Source organism: Pteropus medius, unplaced genomic scaffold (genome assembly GCF_902729225.1).
Source record: "Pteropus medius unplaced genomic scaffold, Ma_sr-lr_union100, whole genome shotgun sequence".
Classification (NCBI taxonomy): Eukaryota; Metazoa; Chordata; class Mammalia; order Chiroptera; family Pteropodidae; genus Pteropus; species Pteropus medius.
Genome location: NW_024354875.1, coordinates 39,873,688 through 39,899,438, shown reverse-complemented (window position 1 = coordinate 39,899,438; position 25,751 = coordinate 39,873,688). Strand labels below are relative to the sequence as shown.

The window sequence follows — 25,751 nt, the reverse complement described above, 5'->3', positions numbered from 1 at the left end:
AACCACATAAACAGTTTATATGAGGGCCAAAAAACTGTTGCATCATGTTATTAGTTGAGATTTTCAATCACTGGTAAAGTTTTTCTGCCTTTATGAAGTTTGGATTTCCCACATTTCCTTCAAAATGATGAAGTGATTTATTTAATGCATGGGTTTTCTTTTGGGATGACATCAGTTTAAACAGCCACACTTATTCCAGTGATTCTAATTTTAAAAATTACACCTCCTTTTATAGAAGTACCTAGAGAACAGATTATAAATAATGCTTTTTATATCAATTTTATAGATTTATTTAAAAGAATTATCAAATGTTTCAGGCAATGTGGACAACCAATCAAGTAATTTAATGAGCACTTATTATTTTTCCAGCACTGTGCTCTATGTCATTTTGACCTAATAAACATAATTCCTTTAATAAGACCTGAAAATTTTAGGTTTTAATCAATTAAAAACACTCAAATATCATTTTTCTATTAGATGGGGTATTATAAAGGTATACTCAGCTAAGTACCCAAATACAGTCCCATAATCAGGTACCTTATGAGTCAGAGTAAGGGAAATGGTTGAGGTAAGCATGAAAAAATTATACAGAGGTTAATCATTTGAATGGTGAAGATAGGGAATTTTGAGAACACCTATTTTAGAGGTGGATGTGAGAGGTATTGGCTGAATAGAATTAGAATAGAATTAGCTGTTTACAAGTATCTGGAATATTCAGTATTCTTTCCACTCCATAGAATGCTTTCTCTTTTTTCACACTGGCTGCTAAAATTGAAAGGGACTTATTAAAACTGCTTTGCAATTTGCATCAGTTGGTCAGAGAAAATGTAATAGTTTTCAATTCTAGAAAAGATAATGGAATATAAAGGTAAACTTCTAAAATGTTTCTTTACATATGATAGATTTAATTACTAATAATTTTTCAACTTGAAATTACAATCAATGTATTTCTAATGTGAATTGTTAGTCAATTTGGAGGCACTACAGTTTTCAAAAAAATTGGAAAGCAGAGATAAAATTAGGTTTCAATGTATTTTTATGAAGACATAAATGGACATTTGATAATTTTGGAGCTACTCTAACTTGATCAATTGGACTAACGAATTTCTTGTTTAAATCATACTTTTATTTCTTAAACATATTACCTGATATCCTTCATTGAAAAATAATTTTTTTCCAAACCCTTTTGCATGTTGGACTGTGTAGATATACCATCACAAATTTCAGAATAATTTTGGGTATCTCTATTCTGGGTAAACCACTGTAAAATGACATAAAATAAAGCGACAATCTCCTTTCAAACAGAATCTATAACAAAAGGCAAACTTTCCCTTTTAGGTATAGATGGAAGGTATATGCCTAAAAGTTACAAGGTGTCACTCTACACATTAAATGTATATAGGTACCTATAAGCAACATGGAAATATTTTAATGGCTTAATCGCCTGAAGGCATCCCATCATCAATGCTAAATATATTTCTTAGTAAAGGAAAAAGAGTTCAGTGGAACTATATCTTTAAAATCTTACTCCACTTTACATAACTTCTTGTGGACTTAAAAAATATGCAAGTTAGCTTTTGTCATTAAAAGACCTATAAACATTTACTCCACATTTTAAGTAATATTTCTTCAAAGAAAATAATAATGCGTTATTCATTCGGTTTTCAAGATTGAAGGATTAAATATCTGTGTAATCAGGTTCTCTTTCCATCGCTTGGTATTTTATCTGGCCTGGAAATCTTCACACAATTTCTTAATTTCCTTCTCTCAAATGTAATTTGCTTGAGGATTACACAATATATTCTTAAAAGCAATGGTTATTTGTAGTAGATACATGGAAGAATTATTAAAGGACAAAGTACAGTAAAAAGATACTGGTTCAACATGTGTAGCACCAAGTTCAGATAGAAAATAGAAAAATATATATATATTTGTGTACATCAGGAAGCTCTACATTTCTATTAACCTTAAAATTAATTTTTTTCTTGTGAATGATGATACAAGAAAAAATTAAATGACAGAAACACATATTTGAATGCAGTTTATAAGTATCTATGATTGTGCTTGTTTTGTACATAAGGCTGTCACCGTGGATCTAAAATGCATCTAATATTATAATAATTTATTGATTGTATAATATGTGTTGAGCATCCTGCTAGGCACTTGGATTGAAACCTCCTTGAGAGCTTGAACTCTACTGAAAGAGACAGACTGCAGTGAAGAGATTTTCATCAGAAGAAACAGCTAGTAAGAATGTCCCTGAGGTGTGAAAGAACATGACAATTTTTTAGAAATTCAAAAAAACAAATATTTGGACCATAGGATACCAGGGTGAGTTCAGAGGAAAGAGGTTAAAGATTTAAGAAGAAGAAGCTGAATAATTTAGGGTTTTGTGACTCTTATAAGAAGTTTGGACTTTATTCTACAAGCGATGGGAAACCGACAGGTTTTAAGCAGAAAGAGACAGGTCAGATTTCTTTTGTAAAAGATTGTTCTGACAGTTGTGTGAATAATGGAATGGAAGAGTCCATCCTGAATACAGCTAGTTCAGTAAGAAAGGTGTTGCAGTAATTCATGTAATGGAAAAGGATGGTTTGATCTAGGTTAGAGAGATATTCAAGAGAAAAAGTAGATGGGACATGGAGACTGACGGGCTAAGGGAAGGGAGTGACAAAGGAAAAGGAAGTAAAAGATTATATCCAATTTCTGACTCATAAGATGAGTACTTATAAAACTGTTGATTTTGAGGTACTTATTGACAATCCAAGTGGAGAGAGTTTAGAAATAGTCACTCTCAGAAGTGAAAACAGAGCCGAAGTTACAGGTCTGGAAGTCATCAACATTCAGGTGGTGAGTGATGCCGTGGGAAATGATGAGAATTTCATTTCATTTTCACCAGGAAGAGAGAGGTGAACTAGAAAAGCAGCAGGCCTAGGTGGCAACCCTGAGTAATAGCAATAGTTAAGGAATAGGCTGAAAAAGAGAGGTCTGTAAGAGCCAAAAGGTAGGAGGGGAAACTTCACTGGTAATCTATATGACTTAAGTCATTCTTCAGAGTGGACATGAATTTGTCCTCGGTCATCTACTCTACATTTAAACAAGTAGCACATGTGTAAACTTCTTATGCATGGCTTGCTATCTAATTAGATTATTTGTATTATACCATATCTGGGCATTTATACATAGTAAAAATAGATACTGTGTAGATTTTTCTCCTTTTTTATGTTTTATGCTTAATTTCAACATGGATGGCATTGTAGCAGATAAATCAGATATTCTTTTGCTTGTTTTCTTGCTTATTTTAATTTTTAAAACAACAGTATATCTGAGAAGGTTCAGTATAATAACTATATTTCAGAGTTTTTGAGCAGGTTTGGCAGGAGGTTGGGGATATCACAAGACTCCTTGGAAATCAGTTCTTGTAAAATAAAATGTTAGTGGTTTAAGAAAATCATTCAGGAACAGATGGATCAAATTTATTTCCACACACATAAATTTGAATGTGAAGTGGTTGACCAAATGCATTTTGCCCTCATCTAAATATAACACTATGAATACTGAATTGAACAAATGCTGATTTGTGTGTTCTTTTGCTCCTCTAATACTTGACCATCATCCTTTACTAGTCAAGTTTTTCTTTGATTTCTCTAGTGGCTCATTATTTGGAGTTGCATACACAATTTAAAGGTCAAACAGAAAGTTTTAAAATAAATGTTCTTGTTAAGGTTTTCTTAAAGATTACTTGTGGTAGCAGATGCTTCAGACGTACTGCATCTCATTTCATCAGCCCATCCCTGGTTTCAGTCATGGCTACAGTAAAGTTCCAGAGAGGCTCAGATTCATCTCTAGCTGACTAAATCTATCTTTTTCTCCTATCTTCTCTTATAGTTAATACCTTTAGCTCCCTTAATGCTTTTCCATGTGACTTGGTTTTCATTACGTATGTCATCCTGTTTGTTTCCACCAAGCGATGGCTCCTTTTAAAAGCCGGTGGGCAGAACTGAGCAAAACATTCCAGATCAAAAAATGATGTTTTTCTTTAGTTGGTTGTTTTATTTTATGGCTCTTTTCAGTGTATTGCATGGAGTTACACTAGTCCAAGTTAAAAGCAGACCCCTAATAGTTACATTATACAAGCTGTGACGTTCTTAAACTTGTGACAAGGGACAGAAGGGAAATTCTACTCATTGCAAGGCAATCCTCACTTAAACTTCTGTAAGCCAAAAAAAAAAAGCACTTAAAACCCATGAACCTTCATCTGGTCGTCCTTAGCCAGTCCAACCTCTACAAGAAATTGGCATATATTCTTGCGCTGGTCACCCTGTAGCTGAATTACTTCTCCATATTCTGGATGCTCGATTACAGTACCATTGCAAGCAAATTTCTTCTTAAACGGCTTCACTGGTTTCTTTTTATCGTAATCTTCAGTGAACAGGGGCGGGGTCTTCCTGCCATTTCTCTGTTGAATTCTTATGAGATATAATCCTCAGTGCCAGCAGGAAGGAGATTATCACTCTTATTTGCATCGGAAAAGGGGTCGAAAGAGTGAAAGTTCTGGATGGCGGACCTTTGATATGATTCCTTTTCCTTGGTGGAAACGGCCTGCCTGCGGAAGGCGGCTGGTGGAGAAGGCGGGCGGGCGACTGAGCTCAGGGAAGCGAGGGGACTCACGCGGGAGTCTGCTGGGTCCTTGGCGCGATTCAAAGGCTTAGTGATGGCTATAATTCTGTCCTTGTAGTAAAGAACTATAATGCTCTTGTTCTCTGCATCTTATCTCAAAGAGGAATGCCACATTCATCTTGCCCTTTTCTTCCTAGGACATTCTCTGGCTTTAGCAGAACCAACAACTGCTGGTGGAGTTAATGGCCCTGGGAGACAATTCGCAACCAGTGGGGGACTAAAGACAGTGGATAAAAGCTCCAGTTTCTTGTTCTTCAGTGGCCTGCTCTATGTGCTTCTCAAGAGATCCCAACGCAATTGAGCCTCCATTCCACGGCAACAACTTTGCTAATAAGTCTTTTTCTTTTTCCTTTTCCTCTGTCTCATTCATTCTTGTTTTCTGGGGTTACATTTCAGTTAAATTATTTTTCATTCAAATTCTTTTCCAAGATCTGTATTCTAGAGAATCCAAACTAAGCTATTTATATTTAGCATTTTATCTGTCACATGGAATAGTACATATTTGGACTTAATTAAACAAAGATCAAGAAATATTCATTCCTATTTTTCATTGAGATTTCACCAAATTTGTAGAAAAAAATAAGTATGATTTTTTATTCGTCAGTGAATATGACTACATAGTCTAATTAAACATAGGTAAAATATTGTGTTAAGTACAGTATATGCTGACAGGTAAGTGAAAGAGAAAGTCACATATAAAAAGAAAAAAGAAGAAGACCTTATCTTTGACTCCCTTCTCCTTTGTCATATCCCTCTGATAGCCAGTCAGTCTCCAAGTCCTGTCCATTCTTTCTGTTAAACATCTCTGTAACTTGGTTCATAGTATCATTTCCATCATCTGAATTATTGCAATACCTTCCTAACTGAACTAGCTATATCCAAGACGACTCCTCCAATTCATTCTTCACACAACTGTCGGAACAATCTTTCTCAAAAAAAAAAAAAAAATCAGGCCTCTTCCTGTTTAAAGCTCATCTGTGGTTTCCCATCACTTTTAGAATAAAGTCTTAACTTCTTAATGTAGTCACAAAGCCCTAAATTATCCAGCTCCTTCTTAAGTCTATAATTTCCCCTGAACTTATCCTTGGCATTCTGTGGTCCAAATATTTAAGTTTTTTTTTCAATTTCTGAAAAAAATTGTCATATTCTTTCGCACCCCGGAGATATTCCCACCAGCTGTTCTTTTGATGAAAATCTCTTCAACTACTCTGTCCCACCAATTTTCTTCAGCTCACCTACCTTTGGACATCCCAGTTTAGCTGTCCTTCCCCACCAAGAAGCCTTTCTGATTCTGCCAAAGCTAAGTTAGATGCCCTTGACATGTGCTTCTATCATAATGTTTCCTCTGTTACAGCCCTTATTTATCACACTGTACTGTGATTGTTTCTTTAATTGCCTGTCTCTTTCAATAGAGTTTAAACTCCCTAGAAACTGTGAACTGATATATATCTACTATGTAGAGATCTACTACTTATATCCATCTATCTTCTATAAATAATCATTGCTTTTTAGAACACACTGTGCAATCCTTAAGTAAATTACATTCGCGACAAGAAAATTAAGAAATTGCATGAAGGTTAAGCTTCAAAAAGGAAGAAAATTCTGCCATTTGTGACAACATGAATGGACCTTGAGGGCATTATGCTTAAGTGAAATAAGTCAGAGAGAGAAAGACAAATATGGTATCATCTCACTTATATGTGGAATCTAGAGAAGCTGAACTTATAGAAACTTATTGTAGTTAAGTGAAATAAGTCAGAGAAAGACAAATACATATCATCTCATTTATATGTGGAATCTAAAAAAGCCAAACATAGAAACAGAGAGTAGAATGGTGGTTTTTAGGAGCTGAGGCTAGAGAAAATGGAGAGATCGTGGTCAAAGGGTAGAAGTTTCCAGTTGTAAGGTGAATGAGTTCTGGGGATCTAATGTACAGCATGGTAACTATAGTTAATGAGACTATATTGTATAATCGAAAGTTGATAAGAGAGCAGATATTAAATGTTCTCACACACACACAAATGGTAATTATGAGAGATGATAGATTACTTTATTGTGGTAATCATTTTGCTATATATGCGTGTATCAAAATCATCAGGTTGTACATCTTAAACTTACACAATGTTATATGTCAAATATGTCTCAATAAAGCTGGAAAAAAATCCTACTCAAAGCAAGAATTGTTTCTGTGGGTTCTAACACACTGTCCTTCAATATCGGCATAAACAATTTTAGTAAAAGAGAATGAATTAAGAAATTTTACACAATCCATTGTAAAATCTAACCATTAGAAAATTATTTTCCATTCTGAGCTAAAATCTACCTTCCTGGAGCTTCAGCCCACATTCTCAATATTTTTTTTCAATTGATGACCCTCTTGAAAGTTAATTTTCAGAACTGAGCACTACATTCCAAATGAGAGTATATCATAGTTCTCTTAATGTTGCAAAATACTATATTAGTTGCTGTGCACTATAGGCTCACATGGCCTTTTGTCCCTTTAAGAGCATGTATTTGATTCACATAAACTCTTCTTTGCATATTCAACTTTTAATAGTTAAATACAGGATCTTACATTTTTCCTTGATATACTTCGTAGAGAGTCAGATCTGAGCCAAACCTGATAGAAGAATTGGCAAAGCCATGCTTGGCTGTGTAGCAATCTGCCAAGGACAGAGAAGCGAAACAGTTAACAAACAGTTGCTTGTAGTTTAGCATAGATAACTGGGTACAGACAGGCCTTGGGAAATTATTGCTGCCAGCAAGTTTCAAGTCCTGAGAAGAAGACTCCCACTCCCTCCTCGACCTTCAAAAGTATATAATAAACACGCTGAGCTTGGCTCGGGGTCACTGTATCTGAGCAAAGTACAGTGTCTCACCTGGCCCCAGCTTTTGTATATACTGTCTCTGTGTTTTTCTCCATCCTTTCGTCACCCCCTCTCAGGTATATTAACCCTCTAGCCGTGCAAGTGGTGCTCAACGTGGGGCTTGAGTACGGGGGATCTCCGCCCTCCCACTGAGGGGATGGCTCTCTTCATTGTAAATTTCATTCATCCATCCAGGCGGAAGGACACTCCTGGAGGACACGGTCAACACTTAAAGGTAAGTGTACGGTGAGGAGTGGATTGGTTTCGCTGGGCATAAAACACGAGAAATTCTGGATCCCAAGAGAGGATCCTTTATGTTCAGATGCTAAAGGCTATGCTAGAAACTGCAAAGTAAAAGGAGAGCAATTAACAGAATCTTTAAGTTTTGTGCAAAAGACTTGTCCTTGGTTTCCAAAGGAGGGAACTGTAAATAGTCAGACTTGGGAAAAAATAAGAAAGCAATTACGGGGACATTATATCTCAGAAGGGCCTAAAAAGATCCACATTTTCCCATTTTGTCTGTGGTCTTTAATAAGAGATTGCCTTGATACCACCCGACAGGATCAGACTCCTGGGAGGAGGTGGTGAAGAGTTGGTTGCTATACTACAAAGGACTTTGGAGGGGCATGAGGACCTTCATGCTCCTCCACTGTCTTCTGCTCCTCTGCCACCATAGCCTCCTGAGTATGAGCAAGCAATAGAGAGGGAGGCTCACAGAGATCAGCAGGCTAGGGGAGGAGAGGACAGTCAGGAATGGACTTTGATGGGCTGAGTCGGCACCCCCAGGGAAGTTACAAATACTGATAGTGGGGAAATATGTATAATCTGTATTTGTATAAATATGTATAATCTATAATCTCTAATCTACATTTGTCTGTGTTATATGTAATATGGTGGTTCAGTTAAGAATTTTAACTATGACGGAAAGGAAAATGTATGTTTTTGGTAACAGAAGGTATGAAGTATAAAGATTTATTCTGAAGGAAATTAAAGGAAAGGTGTTTGTCTTAAAGTTGGTTATTTCTGAATGAGTGAAAAGAGGCAAACTGAAGGAATGAAGAAAGTAGTAGAAGGTTTGTGAAGAGAAATCCTGAGAGGAAATTTTATGTAATTGAGCTAAACAAAATTGGAAATTTAAATGCCAAAAGTAAACTAATGCAAAATTAAAGTTGCGTTTTAATGTTTCTTAGACTATTAGTCTGCTACTGATGTTATGGAAAAGTTTTCTGAGTAGAAAACAAAGATTCTGTGCTTAATCAAAGTAATTTCTGTGTTTTACGTAGCCTTAACCAGTTTTCTGAGGCTTTTAGAGAATATATAACATTGGCTCAAAGTCTGAGGGCCAGACACTCCTGTCTATACATTTCATAACTCGATCTGAGCCCAATATTCAAAGGAAGCTCCAAAAGTTAAGGCCTAGACCTCAACCCCACAGGCCGCCTTGGTGCCAGAGGTCTTTAACATGTCCGATAACTGGGACTGGGCAGAAAAGGAAGCAGAGTACAAAGAGGCGCAAATTTTAGCTGCCGTAATACAGAGACCATCTCAAGGTGACCCTAGGCAATAAAAACCTTGCAGGCCCAGAAGGCCTCGATCTTGGTTGGCCATGAGTGGCATTGTTGGGACTGAGGCACAATCAATGAGCAAACTGCAGAGGGAAGGGCACTGGAAGGGTGAGTGTCCATCCAGCACTGGGAAGCCGGGTAGGGGTCCCACATAGCAAGCTCTCGTCCCACATAGCAAGCCTCTCATAAAGGGGCTGGTCTCTCCTCCAACAACAGAGGCTCAAGCGCTTGCAAACTCCAGTCCTAGGAAAATCCACCATGATCACAACAGTGGAACCTCAGGTCACCCTCGACATGGCGAGAAGGAAAAGCTGAATTTTTACTAGATACTAGAACTACCTACTCTGTCCTGATCCATCCCATGGGCCTCTCTCCAATGCTAACTGCACAATGACAGGAATAAAAAGTCAGCCCTCAAGGCAAACAGAAAGGGCGCTACCAAGTTTTGTTAAGTTTCCAACTGCTGTCAAAGTACAAGGAATCAACAGCTGGATACATTTATCTCTAATTAAACCAGTATATTAGGAGTCCTCACAGGTTCCTCCAGAAAATAAACCAAAAAGTGCAACCTATTCCTGTGAACCCCTGGAAAAACTTAAGCTCTTGTTCCAGAAACTAGATAAGTCCACATGTCCCAGGGAATCAGGGAACTTTTGTGTACCTTGAATTAGCAAACTGCCATGAAAAAGTAAATTCATTGTCAATTACTTCTACTTCTAACTTTGACTCGTCTTTTCTATCTTTTTGCCAGGTTTATATCTTCTAGGTTTACAAGGCTTCCTACCAATCCAACATGCTGGAACAACCTCACATCGTGTGCCTCCAGGGCCCTTAGAATAGGCTTTCAAAGATTTTTATTCCCAGTAGGCCAGGACTATAGCCCTATTTCAGCTTTGAAGAAGTTACGAAAAACAGACCTTCCTCCCTCAACATCCCCTTAAGATTAAGGGAATAAAATCTCTAAAGGGAAATAATGTAGGGAGGAGGCAGGAAAATTGCGGTGTTGATCGGGCGCATTAGGAGACTACAACGTGCTGATTAGCCCTGCGGCCAGGCCAGGAGGACATCTACAGAACAAAGGAAGGTTAGCTGAAGAAAAAGCTCACTCTCTGAATATCACTTTCTGCTATGTATGTGGGGGGACTCTGATAAGGGGTAAGTAGCCATGGGAAACTACAGAACTAGTTCCCACCAAGACAATGCCGAATATAATGGCCCCACACACCTCTGATGATAGTCAATAGATTTTAAAACATACTATTAAAGGACAATAGTATCTTTTAGGAATTGTGCTGTTGCTTTTAATTCTTTTTTTGTATATTCTCAGTCGGGTGCCAAGTCTTCCAAAGACAGTTGCGAGACCTCCAAGTGAGCAACTTTCATCTGTGCTTAAAAAATAAAAAAGGGAGAGATGTAGAGAGCCAGATCTGAGCCAAACCCGATCAAAGCATTGGCAAAGCCATGCTTGGCTGTGTAGCAATCTGCCAAGGACAGAGAAGCGAAACAGTTAACAGACAGCTGCTTGTAGTTTAGCACTGACAGATAACCGGGTACAGACAGGCTTTGGGAAATTATTGCTGCCAGCAAGTTTCAAGTCCTGAGAAGACTCCCACTCCCTCTTCGACCTTCAAAAGTATATAATAAACACGCTGAGCTTGGCTCAAGGTCACTGTATCTGAGCAAAGGGCAATGTCCCACTTGGCCCCAGCTTTTGTATATACTGTCTCTGTGTTTTTCTCCATCCTTCCGGCGCCTCCTCCCTGCCGCCCCACCCCGTCAGGTATATTCACCCCCTAGCTGTGCAGGTCGCAGCAATACTTAATCTTGAAGTCTTTCAACACATCTAAATACCTTGTCAAGATATCTATGGCTTTGATTCTGCCACCCAAAGCCTACATATATCTTTCCAGCTTTGGAGCATTAGCAAGACTTTATTTAAATTTAATAAAAATATCAAACAAAACTCAACAAGAGGCAAATCACTAAGGTAGCTTACTCCAGGTTTATGTATATTCACTGATCTTTATGGTTAGTTAAAAAATTATGAATTATCTAAATGCATTATAATCTAATTTTATGTATACATATATGTGTATGTGTATACATACACACATAAATACATACATACATAGAGAGAGAGAGAGATACACATATATCAGGAGGCATTTGCTAAATATCTTATTGATAGATATATGATTTTTAGCATTCCCTTTTCCCGTGATCAATCAATATAGTAATCTAATAAAAGAATAGAAATAAAGTTGTGGGGACATGATTTGTTTTTAACGAACCTCCTGTGTTTCTACAAATCAACATTTTAGATTACTCAGAAGTCTGTAATAGATTCTGCTTCAAATTAAGTTCAGATTAATAGTTCGCAGTTTCTAAATTCCAATGTTTTCTCAGCCATTTAGCTCCCAGGAGTCCCTACAGCCCTCTGGCAGCTCACTTATTTTCCTTGTATTTTTAAATGTTGATATCAATAGTTTTTTGATCATGATTGCTATTACTTTATTATCTTGTGATACACTTTTTTCTGAGCCTGGGAATCTGAACATAAAGTCATAAGAAGCTCTCTTATTTTATTATACTAAACTTATCTTTAAGTCTCTTTTAACAATGCTCATAGTACCTCTGCACTTGGAGGAGAATTTACCTTGTAGAAAAAGATGAAAGAAAGATAGAAGTTGAAGAACTCAGCTTTGGTTTTCTTTTTAAGCTAAGATTACAGCATCTGAACAAAACAACTGGGGATACTCTTTGTTTCTTGCTCCTATTGGATCTAAAGCTATTTAATGTGTATGTTTTAAAGTGTTATATTTTTAATCCTTGTTCTGGTGTTTAGTTTCTCTGATATACTTCTTACAAATTCACAAAACTCTAAAATTTATGTGTTGCTGTATGCTTCTTCTTTCATCTTTATGTTGTTTCTGAAAGCTGAACATATAAGACTTTATATTCAAGCATGCTAACGTAACTGAATGATAGGATAAAAATCCAGGTCTCTAGTGAGTTTACCTTAAAAATGCAACTTATAATATGTCATTATACGAATATGTCATTTAGTACTATATAGATATGTACACATATATATGTATACATACACATAGTGATAGTCTTTTTAAAATAATGTTTTGATAATATACCCTATGAATTTATGTTAAATACTTTGTCAGACAGTGTAAGTTATAATTATTACACTGAGATAAACAAATAGTGAATGGTGAAATCAGGACTGAAATCAGATCTGAGCAAACATATTGAGTCCTTAAGAGAAAAAGTTATCTAGAGTTACAGAGACTGTAAGATGGATGAGAGGCTCTTGTGCTACCAAATAAATTTTAACTCAATTTGCATTGAATTTGTAGCTCTAGCCGTCTTTTTTTCTTGAAAGACCTTATTTTGGAGAATCTATTTTCCCTCCCACTATTTAGTCACACTTTTTGTATATGAATAAGTAAAAAAAGATGTGTTTAAAAGCAAAGTGAAATGAAGGAGTACAGCATAGGTTTCTATAGTAAACCGTTGTGGGATTAGAAACAAAAGTAAGCTTTTTCCCCTTCTAGGGCATTTAGAGTTGGCAGCAAGAATGTCAAAAAGTAAACTCTATGCAGAAAAAAAAATTATATATAATTTCTCATGGCATTTATTTTCCTAGCTAAGGCACTTAGATAACTAGTTAGAGGCTTATTCTTCAAAGATAAATTGAGCAGTTATTAAAAGCTGAAGATTAGAGAGCCTTGAAGGAACAGAAAACAGGTAGATATCGCCCCTACCATCTTCTGTAATTCAGTGTTGTTGTGGGAAGGAGAAATTTGCTTTTAATGCCTGCACATCTGAAAAATCATTTATCATTGAATTTTAATAATTTAATAATAATGTTATTTTATCCTAGTCACACTACTACACAAGCTCTTATTGTATCATCAGATGCCTTTTCAATCTTCAGTCATTTCTTCCATTATTATAATTAAAAATTGGCTACTATAACTTTGGGTTTCTTTTTTTTGTTTTTGTTTCCCTTCGGTGTAGAGAGAGGAGGTGAGACCAATTGTCCTTAAATTAGATTGTCTTTGTCTTCTCTATCTTTTTCTAATTGTTTCAATCTGTCTTTTACCTTTGCATTCATCCTAATTATGTCAACTCTTTTATATCAGTAATTCCACTTTTAACTAGCCTCTTATGTTTTATTTCTGTTTGTGATTTATTCATCAATCTTATAGCAGTCATTTTGGCCTATAGTTTCCTTGTCATCTCAAGTTTTAGCTACAGAATGATGTATATATATTGTAACCAAGTATTTTTGTATCATTTGGCACTGATAAGTAACTTTTCTTTTGTTCTTTGCATATTATATTCTTCCATACTGGCTTTTTCATCTGTACTTAATAAGGTGCATTGTAATATTTATTTTTTCTCTGTGTTATGTTTACAAAATTGCCATTCTATTTCTTGTTTTCATTTGATATACTATGGACCATTCTTTTTGATACAGTTCCCACTTTATATTGCCAAATAACAGTTGAGGAACTGTTATTTTTATATCCATTTCTGCATAACCAAAGGATTTAGTAGGAGAGGAATGGGGAGGGAGCACTCTGTGGATATTGGCTCTGCTATTTATTCAACATCTTGTTAAATTCCCTACATTAGGGTTGACTCCACCAGTTAGCAATGTATATTATTCGTAGGAGGGATACCCTATTCTTCCAATTAAGTATGGAAGCTTGGATATGATGATCTTTAATGAGTTTTCAAGCTTCTATTAAGATCTAGAGATTTTATAGTTGTAGATGACAGCTCTACTCTTCAGGGTTTCATTTTCTCCCCCAGGATTTTATCGGATGACCCTGAATAAGGGTATCTTTAAACTGAAGGTTTTAAACAAAAATTCACAGGATATGTTGGGCTACTTATGAGGGTGGGGTGAGGATGCTGGAAGTATAAGGAGCTGCTCTAAGTTAGGACAGGATCATCTATTTCTTTCCTTGGCTGCCACTTTTTACAATTCCTGGCCTGTGTTTTCACCATTTTGTTACTTTTGGTTCTGCTAGTTTTTATCTTATTATTTTCTTGCTTGTTTTACTTTTCAGAAAAAAAAAATTATGAAGAACTGAGGAGGGAGAGTCTGTAATACAGCTCAATTAAATTGTCTTTATCCAGATTTGAGTTATGCTTTCTTTATTTCTGATTTTTCCCCAGAACCTAGCACAGTGGTTCAAAAAACCTTTTGTATTGAATCAAAAATGTAAATTGACTTGAGTGCAAAGGTTGTAGTAATCAAAAAATTTGACCAATTTTTTTCCAACAACATGGGATAAGAATTTTTTAAAATTATTTTTTAATTTAAATAATAGCATTAATCGACTAAACACTAATAATTCTGCTTAACATTTCTTTAGAAACCATACAATTTAGATCAAGACTGAAAGAAACATCTACTTATGAGTTATTCATTGACAACCCACTGTAGGGTCTATGCTGTCACCTAATCTTGATTGTAACAGATATTAACATAGCTTTTCAATTATGGTCTCTCTTCCTTTTGCTATTTCTGACTATCTCACTTACAGATAATTATTAATCACTTATAATGTGCCAGATAAGTAGCTCTGATGTCTAAAGTATTGGTCCATTTGTTTGCAATGACCACTTTCTTTGTTTGGGGAGGGGATAAATATCTTCTTGATACTTTCTAGTTACTCTTTTATCCAACTTCCTTTTTACCTCATTAGCTCCCTTCTGCTTAAGAGTTCTTCTAGAAGAAGTTTTAAAAAGGCAAAGAGAGAAAACTAATATCTGCTTTTCTATTAGATATTAGAGATTCTTAAAATTAGAAGAAACCTCTAAAGGGTCTACTCCCCTGCTCCTCTTTAAACAATAGAAGACCCTGTCCTACCATATCTCTTCGAGGTGATCATCTAGATCCTGCTTGAGTTACAGAAGATTCATTTACATTCTTGTTCATCTTCCCCATGGTGGAGACTTTGATTGTTATAATGTAATGCTTTATACGATATTAAAATAAGTGTCCCTATGACCTCAATTCATATGGGTCTGCATCAAAATTATTTACTTTGCTTACTCTACTATAAATTTCACATATATTTGGATATTTGTAGAGCCTTTTCACCAGTTTTTTAAAATTTCATTTGTTTTTTCCTTCTAGTTTTTACTGTGCCTTTTCTTTAAGACACCTGACTTTCACCAATTGGAAAGTGATGGGATTCCACTAATCTTATTAGCACAAAACCTTTACTGCCACTAGAAAATTGTTAAAATAAATATATAGTTATATTATCTCTAAAATGTAAATTACTCGAAAGGCTGTTGTTTTTTTTATTTCAAAAATATTTTGTATCTATGAATTTTGGGGTGCTATCCAAGTTCAGGCATATCTCTCAGCCAGGAATATTCTGGAAAAAAATTGTAAAGTAATAAAAACAACTAGAATTATAAATTTCCATTTGTAAAATTCTAAGTCAAAATATGCTTAGAAATTCATATTCCTAAATAATTAAAATTATTTTAAAGTAGAAATAAAGTCAACAAGCACTGATTAGCTCTTTGCCATATTTAAAGCAATCTTATCCTATAAATCTATTTATTGGAGTATGCAAAGCAGATCTTCATGAAACAACTCATGGAAAATTATAGAGCAACATATCCATGTCTCAGAATGATAAATAGGAAAAAAAAGGTTGATTTTGAATCAGAAGACTTGAGTTTGAGAAGCAACTCTTGTGTCTATCAAGAAAGAAAGTTATTTGGGTCTCCAAAAACGGTTTCCTTATCTTTAAAACAGAAATTTTAAGAACACATGATTTATCTACCTGACAGCACTGTTAAGAGAAGCAAATGAAATAATGTATATAGAAAGGCCTTGCATGCAAATGCAAAATAAAGGACAGTATTTTAGTAAAGTAAGAGAAGAGGCGAAGTCAGATAAACCTAAGTTCAATTCACAAACCTTGTACTGTCCTCTCTGAACTTCAATATATGAATCTATAAAATAAGTATTAAAATACCTTGGGGAATTGCTGTGAGTTTAATAAACGCAAAAACATATGTAGTTGTTTATATTACAATATTAAAGATGATTGTTATTTAAATCACTAAATGCCGAAGGTATGCAAAGTAACTGTAAAAAGGAAGCTGACAAATACATAGTTGGTGACACTAATTCTGAAGCAGAGTAAGGAACCCTGGAAAACTACCACTTATTAATGATATGGTGTACAAGGAGACAAGAGACAATAATACTAAGAAAGAGAAGTCACCTTAGCTGAAGGAAGAGGAGGGCTTGGAATCACAAAAGCCAAAGGTGGAGAGAATTTCAAGAAGGGAATTGTTAGCAGTTTAAAAAGCAACTCAGAACCAGAGGGGAGGGAGGAGGAGAGAGGAGGGAGGTAGATGAGGTAAAAGGGGTCAAATATGTGGTGACATTAAAGACTTTTTTTTAAAAAAAAAGCAGCTGAGAGATCAAGAAAGATAAGCACAGAAAGGAGACAAGTGTGTTTCAATAAAGTAACATTTGAGAGAGGAGATTGAGTGAAAGCCAGATTTGAGTGACTAAAGAGAATCTAAAAGCAAGGGCAGACTAACCTTAGAAAAGCTGAGTCATAAACAACCAGAGAGAAATCAAGTAGCATATACAAGGGGTTGGTGAAGGTCAGGACAAGAGTTTTCTTTTTCTTCTTAAGATACAGGTTCCTAGTCATGTTACAAGGCAGAAGAGAAGAAGAGGATAAGATACCCGAGAAGATGGATGCCAAAAACTCTTATGGAAAGAGGAGAAAAGAATCCAAGAATAGGAGAAACTACATGCTGAGAAAGCTGTGATTTCTGATGAGGTTGTCAGAGAAAAAGACACAAATTATTGCTCAGGACTGGAAGGACCCCCAGAAGCTACTGAGTCTACCTTAGCTTTCTTCAAACATTCACTTTTACCCGTAGATCCCTCATAGTCAAGAAGAACCTTATATGGTTCACAGAGAGTAAAAGAGGAAAGTACAGACTATATAGTCTTTCTCATTGTTTATCCTCCAAATCCAGAATTCACATAATGCCTAATATTATATGAATATTAGATAATTTTAGGTAATATTAGGTAATTTTTACCTAAGATATTACTCTTCATTCCTCTAATTCAATGCAATGCTAATATGGAAATTAAAACATATAAGCTAGTTACCTCAGATTTTCCTATCAAGACTCACAGTATAAATATTTATAAACATATTATGAGCAATTTATCAAATCAAAAATCATTTTCATTTAAATACATACAGGGTATTGTAGTCCTTTTAATCTTCTGTTGTCTGTAATCTCATGCTCAAATTGAGAACTAATTATGTTTTTAATGGTCTTCCATATTAAATGTCAAACAAACATCTAACTGTTTTAAACCAATTTCAACATGCTCATATTTCCAGGGAACTGATTTCTTATGTATCTTAATTATTTAATATATGTGTTATTTGTAACTTGCTATTACAGAGACATATCTATATATCACTGCCTATTTTCAAGACAACTTCACCAAATTAGTCACCAGGTTTGGCTTCAATTCATGGGTTTCTGTTTCTTTCTTATTGATTTAATGAGTCTGGCTCCTATCCGAAGTTTATTTCAATGTTGTCTATGAGACTGCATGACATTCATAATTATTAAAAACTCTATGGTTAAAAGTACAGGATTTGCAGTCAGATCTAAGTTTGAATCCCATCTCTGCCACTGATTTATCCTATGGTACCTGCCACATTCCTTGATCTCTCTGAACTCATTTCCTTATCCAAAAACAGGGAAAGGAGATACTTTCGACCAATCAAAGCATGGTGCCATTGAATTACCCAGAAGCTCAAGGCTGAGGGTGGCTGCAAACTAATGAAAGATGTGCAGCTCAAAGTAGTAACAGCTGTGTCCAATGGAGCAGTAAGAATAATGAGAAGTGGCACATATGTGATACTTCACCCAGGGATTCAAGAAAATATTTGATTAGGGAAAGCACTATGCATGGGGCTGGAGGGCCCACATTAGCAGGTAATGGCTACCACACAAGGGAACTTTAGGAATTATTATAAATAAGATCATATCTATACCCAGAGGTTGATAAGAACTGCAACATTTCAAGTTGCATCTATGATGATGTAAACTTCTACTCTTTTAAAGAATCTCATTTTTAAATAGAGCTTTCATTTGATTTTATTATTGAAGCTGGGGTTTGTGTATAAGCACTCTGTCATGGTATAAAAATATATAACTATAATACACATAAAATAACATCAGTAATGTATATGTTGCATACACAATATGAATTTGTTTAATGTGTTATTAGGTAGCTACATAATTTTACTTTTATATTTATAACTGATTTCATTTTTACCACAAAATTATTTCCTTCCTGCAGGTTATTTCCCAACCCTCCCCCGATCTACCTTATCCATTCTTGAAGTCCTGTTTTGTTCTCTTAGCTTGCTCATTCAGGCAATCAATTGATTTATTTTTCTCAAAGCCTCACGCATTTGTCTTTTACAATCCATTACTTTACCATCCCCTAGTTTATATTTTTACCACTCATTCCTAGACTATTACATTGGTCTCCCAAGTGACCTTGCTGCCATTGCTCTTTCCACACTGCATGCTGTAAGACTGATTTTTATTTGATCACATCATACTCTAGCTCATACAATGCCAATAATTTCTACTTTGCAAGACAAATTCACAGTTTCTCATTCTAGCCCCTCCACACACACACTGGCTCCCATACACCTAAATTCTTATTGGTCTTCTATGTTAACTGTTTGCCCCAGTCCAACTGACCTGAGCAATTAATTTCATACATTCTACCTCCATAATTTTCCACAAGCTATACCATTTCATCCATAAAATCAACTCTAAAAACACAAATTTTTTGAGAGTTATCACTCTTTTGAACTCTTATGGCATTTACTATTGACTTCATTCATTAAATAATGAATTATCTTCTTTCTTATTATAATTCCTTTATGTTGTTTCTCACCTCTACTAATATCCTTGTCTTGTTTTCTAAAACCAGTTTATAAGCTCACAAATCAGATTCTTACTATCTATTTTAGCTAGCATGCCTACCACAGAAACTGGACTCAGTAATTATATCCTCAATATTTTTATTTTGGCTTAATTTAGACAAATCATTATAGTCCAGAGCTATACAGTGTGAAGTCATTTTTTCACATTACTATTCATTTTTAAAAATACTTAAAAAGATAGACTTACAAAGATAAAATATGAGGGAAATCAATAGAAATGGTTATTATTGATTAGTCTAAATGGACGTAAAGTCTCAAAAAATTTGAACTATAACCATGTTCTTTTAGCTGACATTAATTGAGAAAAATGACCACTCAGCAACATAAACAGCACATTGTTTTATATTACAAAAGACCATGATTTTTCTCCCTTTGCTGACTTACCCAGAAATCTAGAACTTTTGCATTGTGCATCTATTTTAAGATGACAAAGCTCTTATGGTATGATAGTTTCAATGAAAACAATATGTTCTGAACTAAACTGCTATTAAATACATGATTGTGAATGAATGTTTTTGTGAAATACAGCACATCATACATTTTAACTTATTGCTCTTTTTTGACAGGACACAAATTTACAGAAACTTTTATATTAGAAATAATAGCTTAGCGATTAATGACTCCATGTCTCAGTAGAGTTCTCACTAGAACGTGTGCATCAAAAGAATGAGGACTTCGTTTTCTTCCCCACTGCCTCTCCAAGTACTTAGAATATGTAGTCAGAGCTCAAAGCCTATTTATTTATTGAATAAATGAGCAAATGAAAAATTATTTCAATTCGATCCTATAGTCTTTAAATGTTAACATTCTAATGTGCAAATTCAGTGCTAGACCGGGAAGAACAGATAGAAAAATGAACAAGACACAAAACTTTCTCAGAAGTTTACAATCAAGTTGACTTAACTGAAGTTTGTTCTAGAGTCATATGATTTCAGCCATGATAAGACCTTCATCCTATCTCATTCTAGCATGACTCATTTTCCATTCATGCGAAAACCTAAAGCCATATGGGCAAAAAGCAGTGAATAAGAAGAAATTTGTAATAAGTAATATAAAAAATTAGGATGAAATGAGAAAAAAACATTCTGATAATACTAATTTCAGCAACATTAACAGTAAACTGGATGATGGTTAAAGAGTTAAAATATTTAGTCTATCAAAGATTCAAGAATACTTTGACACAATTCCGAGAGTTTAAAGAATTTCTACAATGGCATATTCGCTTTGTATTATGTAGCTCTCCCGTGCGTTTTGTACAAAAGTCTTTTCTTTCTATCTATAGCTAAGCAAGACGGTCACTACAAAGTACTCCAATAAAGCAATAAGTAACTTCCACTTTAGGGATCTACCTTAGCCTTAACCTCCACTATGCCCCCAGTTTTCGTCTTTTCTATTCCAGTTGCCTTTTTCTCTTTTTCTCCCCAGGTTTATTGAGGCATATTTGATGAACAAAATTCCTTTTCTCTCTCCACTCTTTCCCCTGAATATGAGTGATTATGTGTGTGTGCATGTGCACATACACACGCACGCACACACACACACACACACACACACACAGAATATTTTACTCTTGATTCCAGAATCGCACAAAAGTTTTCCTTTCTCTCTTACCTGACTTTGGTCATACCTCAAATCTGCTTCCAGTATCATCTCATCAAGGAGAATAGATAGGACACTCTATATTTTACATGTGAACAAACCAAATGCCTAGAAAAGTTCATCAAACTGCTAAGCACTGTAGCAAATTGGAAACAGACTTAGACTAGAGCTCTATTGACTGTGTTGTCCACAAAATATAAATTATTAACTCCAAATGTATCGACATATCTTGATTATGCACATATGCAAATATATTTATAGAGATATATACAATATATACATACATACTATATACATATATTACATATGCACATATGCAAATATATTTATAGAGATATATACAATATATACATACATACTATATACATATATTTTTACATATGTGCCCCCAGAAATATAGCTTTTTAAAATTAGTTTATTAATTTATGTCAAAATTCATACTAAAAGAATCAAAATAAATAAATACCCTAAAGATGTAGTTGTTCCAATTGGAACATCTACCTTTAGTGAAACTTAAAAAATCTGTTGGCCTACCAAGTATTTGGCAAAGACTTCAAAGATGGCTAAACCTCTTCGAAGATGAGTAAACGATATGTTATCATGTGTTTGTGATGACAAGGAAAGATTCCTTTTGGATCATGGATAAAAGTGAGATTAAAATTTTAGTTCCATAATTGAAAAATTGGCAATGAATCACACAAACATAATATTTTAGAGCCTAGACTATAAAACGATACAAAAATTAGACAGATGTCTAACTACTTTTAAGTAGTTAATGGGGGATAAGTGCAATTGACCACATAATTAGAAACACGGATTCATATAGCTATTTGACAGTAACAAAGACAAAATTAGATACTTAGTCTGACTAAATGATGCCTATGGTTTAAAGAAGTTGGAATGTTAACATGTTTTAGCTAAAAAGAATATAAATCAGTTTCTCTTTCAAATATATACATAATTATTTCTACAAAAATACCAAATCAATCAACTTTTATGTTTAAAATGAAAAGAACTAACATTCATTAAGAAACTACCATATAGTGCCTATAACTGTATCCCTTAACTGCTAAGTGGTAAAACTGAGATACAAAACGTCATTTATCTTACTCCAAAAACCTTATGCTTTGCTCTACTACTTCAAAGGTAAAGTTATCACAAAAGCACATTTTCTAAGTTTTCTTTGATTGAAACCATTAAGAATTATAATAAAAGTATTTTTTTAAAAACTGAATATATTGTAAAATTTTAAAAGGTGACAGTGTTTTTATCTAAAGAACAAAATAAATAAACAAACAAAACAGAAACAGACTCATAGATAAATGGAACAAACCAATGGTTGCCAGATAGAAGGATGGTTGGAGGCTGAGTGAAAAATGTGGAGGGATTAAGAACTACAAATTGGCAGTTACAAAATAGTCACAGGGATATAAAGTATAAAATAGGAAATATAGTTGATAATATTGTAATAACTATGTATAGTGTCAGGCAAGGGGGATCACTTCATAAATTATATAAATGTCTGACTGCTACATACCCAAAACTAATACAAAATAACATTAAATGTCAAAAAAAAAAAAGAGAGAGAGAGAGAGAGAGAGAGAGATGACAGTGTCCTCTTTAAGTACTGAGTCTGTTCCTCTTTACCAAGGTGTCTTTACCTAAGGCATGAGCAATGACTTGGAGGGGCCTACCCTGAATCCTGTCAAGCATGTCACAATGCACTCATAGCTCACAATAAATACCATGTATTTATAACTACATTCTTTGAGTTTTAAATAACTACCTGATGTATTTTATACACATTTATGTAATATATTAATTTGTATTTTGAAATATTTTCTCCTTTACCTGAGAGGTCTTTTTTTATTATTAAAAATTATTGAGGTGACATTGATCAACAAAAGCCAATAAGTTTCAAGTGTACAATTGAACAGTATTTTGTATATATTTTGCATCATGTGAAATATTTTTAAATGTGCTAAGTCCAAATAAAATTTTCAGGTCCTGTGTTTTTCAGTAGGTCTGCTAAAACTCATAGTTCCCAGGTATTGTGTCTTAATTGACTAATGAGGAAAAAATGGCACTGGGGAAAAAAAGACAAAGTGCCTTACCAAGGTTACTCAGTGGAAATCAGAACAGAAGACCCTATTCTAGGTTTTTTTCATTTCAACATCACATGCCTCAACATGGCATTATTCTCAAAAGCATAGAATCCTACACAAAGCATTATATACAAGACAGTTTGGGGATCTATGCTCAACTGGGTTTTCCTATGAAGCTCAGGAATTTCAATTGGATATTAAATGACATTTAGATTTGAAAGGAAATGTAATTAAAGTATTAGTAGTATCAGTAATGGTATTGGTATTTTCTAAAATAAATAAACCATAATATGCCATCATAGGATGATGGGACATCATGAGCAATCGGTTATACAGTGTGTTAGAAAATCTATGTAGAATTTGTGTGTGTGTGTAATCCAACGATAACTAAAATTGTTAAATTTTAATACAGGGAAAAGGATTGAAGATGTTACATCATCAAATCTTTTCATTTTATAAATCCAGACAATGACACTAAAAGACATTAACTCTTTTATACCTAGATCATGGCAGATTCGAAACTAAAAAACAGATTTCCTAAGTCCCAGTATACAAGTTATTGTTTTTGTTTTTAATTATTCTCATGATTCTGCATAAATAAGATAACAAAAAGGAAGCAATTTCTATAAATAAAATATGGTAATGTAGGCCATTACCTAACCAGTATTCCTTTTAAAGAAGGAAATTTCTACCGTACATTCTCGTTTTGAAGACTAATATAATGAGTACTCTGAAAACCATCAATGAGCAGTGAGTAGCCAGGTTAACCAGTTCAAATCCTGATATTGCAAGCTTTCTTTAATCCATGGTTTTAACTTTGATAATTGTTCAAAGCTTCTTGCTTTTTTGCAGTACCTCAAATATTTCAATAATGGTTCATGTATAGGGTTGGGTTTTAACTTCATTGTTTCGCTAATAATGGCACATGGCTTTACAAGCAGGTTTCAACACATCTGCCTTACAAGAGGAAACTGCTCAAAACTGACGGCCACTTCTAACAAAAGAAAAAGATGAGGCAGAAAAAATGTCATGAAACGTTAAAGACAATTTTTAATTAGTCCATGTAATTTTACTCAAAATTGTAACCACATTCAATAAATGACATTTATCTTTCTGTCCTGAAAACCAAGGATGTCCCCAGCACTTATAGACAAATTGGCTAAAGTATCATTTTTTTTTTTAGTCTTCTTATTCCAGCAATGCTCTAGGCCATTTGTGATTAACTTGAAATCCACTTTTAGTCTCCCTCAACTAATCCTAGTCCTTATTTTCTATGAAATTAAAACATAATATTTTTAAGAGTTTTAAGAAGGTTCCTGTGAAGATCAAATTGTCTTTGATCTTTTATAACGAAACCCTGACTCCCAAATATCATTGTTTATATCTTGTTTAGTAAAATCCTAGGCAATAATGGTATTAGTTTAAATTTCCTTTTAATGATTTTTAAGTTGCCAGTTCCTTAATTTCAACCAATGGTCTATGGGAACACTTCATCTCAGAATGCATAAAATCACCATCAAACAAAACCAATGATTGCAATGAACTATATTGGCAGGACTTCCAGTTGAGGGAAAAAAAGAGCACAACTCTGTTTCAACACTATCCAAAAGATTAATGTTTTACTCTTACTGCTCTTAGCTCTAATACGATGATGCTATAATGGGGAAACATTTTCATTCATTATTTTCATCTTCAAAAAACTCTATGAGGTAGGTATTATTAATTATATATGTTTTCAAACTGAAACTCAGAAAGGATGGGTGACTCACTTAAAGTCACAGAACTAGTAAGTGGCAGAGTTGGGATTCAGACCTCAGTCTTTCTGTTTCCAAAGGTTGTATCTTTTGATTATACCTGACTTTTAGAAATATAATTTTTCTAAGATTGATGTGAAAGGGACTGAGAACAAGAAGATGACAAAGTAAATAGTGTAGTCAGGCATTTATTTAAGACTGAAAATAAAGTATTAATAACATAAATAATAGAAAATAGAAAATATGTGTTTATATGAGATGTAACAAATTCCTTAGTTACACACTGAAACTATGCTGTTTCTGACTTTACAAATCTTTAAAATTTCCAAGATCCATACTTAGATAACTTGTTCAGCCACACTTTGCCTTCTTAGGAAAGGCCCTAGCATCTGTAGCCTTAACTCATACTTACTTTTTATTACCATCTCCCTGTCTGCCATTCAATAATCAAGTCTACTGACTCCTCCTCACTATACTCACTTTGTTAAACATTGAAAATGAGGATATAAAACTCATCAGAGAAGAATAAAAATTTTGCTCCAGTTGGACTTTGAATTTAAATAGATGTGTTGAACTGAGGTCAGACAATTCAAGATTAGCTATTCCTTAGAGCCCATGCATATGGTACATCTGTCAGAGGCAGGTTAACACCCATGCCCCAGATTGTCTGGCAGCATATTAGTGATAAGTACTTAGCAGATAAGTAGATGTGAGTAAATAATCCTAATGCTTGATAATTATGTATGTGTCTAATTGGAGTTCTTAAACGATTAAGAGCCATAATGGTTTTTCAGGTAGTTATATGGAGCCTGTAGTATTATTAAGGTAATAATTTCTAGGTAAACATTTCCTTTTTATAAGTGCATTGTGTTTACTCTTAAAAGGCTTTAGTAAATTGATTATTAATACCAGTGGCTCCATTATTGAGGCATTACTTCCAGAAATGTTTTAAATATTTCATGTGGAATTAGAATCAGAGATATTTTTTCCACTATATCTAAAGTAATGTGTTCCATTCTGAACTCATCGTCTTTCCCCGCTTCTCTCCAAATGTGCTCTGCCTTCTTAGGAAAGGCCCTAGGATCTGTAGCCTTAGCTCAAACTTATTTTT

At 34.4% G+C, this 25,751-nt stretch overlaps 2 protein-coding genes across 3 annotated transcripts in view; both read right to left on the bottom strand.

Annotated features, from left to right (window-relative positions):
* PPP1R1C (protein phosphatase 1 regulatory inhibitor subunit 1C) overlaps positions 1–25,751 on the bottom strand; it is a 106,237-nt gene that overhangs the window by 61,998 nt on the left and 18,488 nt on the right. The window lies entirely within an intron of this gene.
* On the bottom strand, positions 4,238–7,603 carry LOC120597100 (eukaryotic translation initiation factor 1-like). Its single transcript, XM_039855798.1, is given in 3 exon segments — positions 4,238–4,476; positions 4,479–4,726; positions 7,560–7,603. Coding segments are annotated over 3 exon segments (531 nt in total).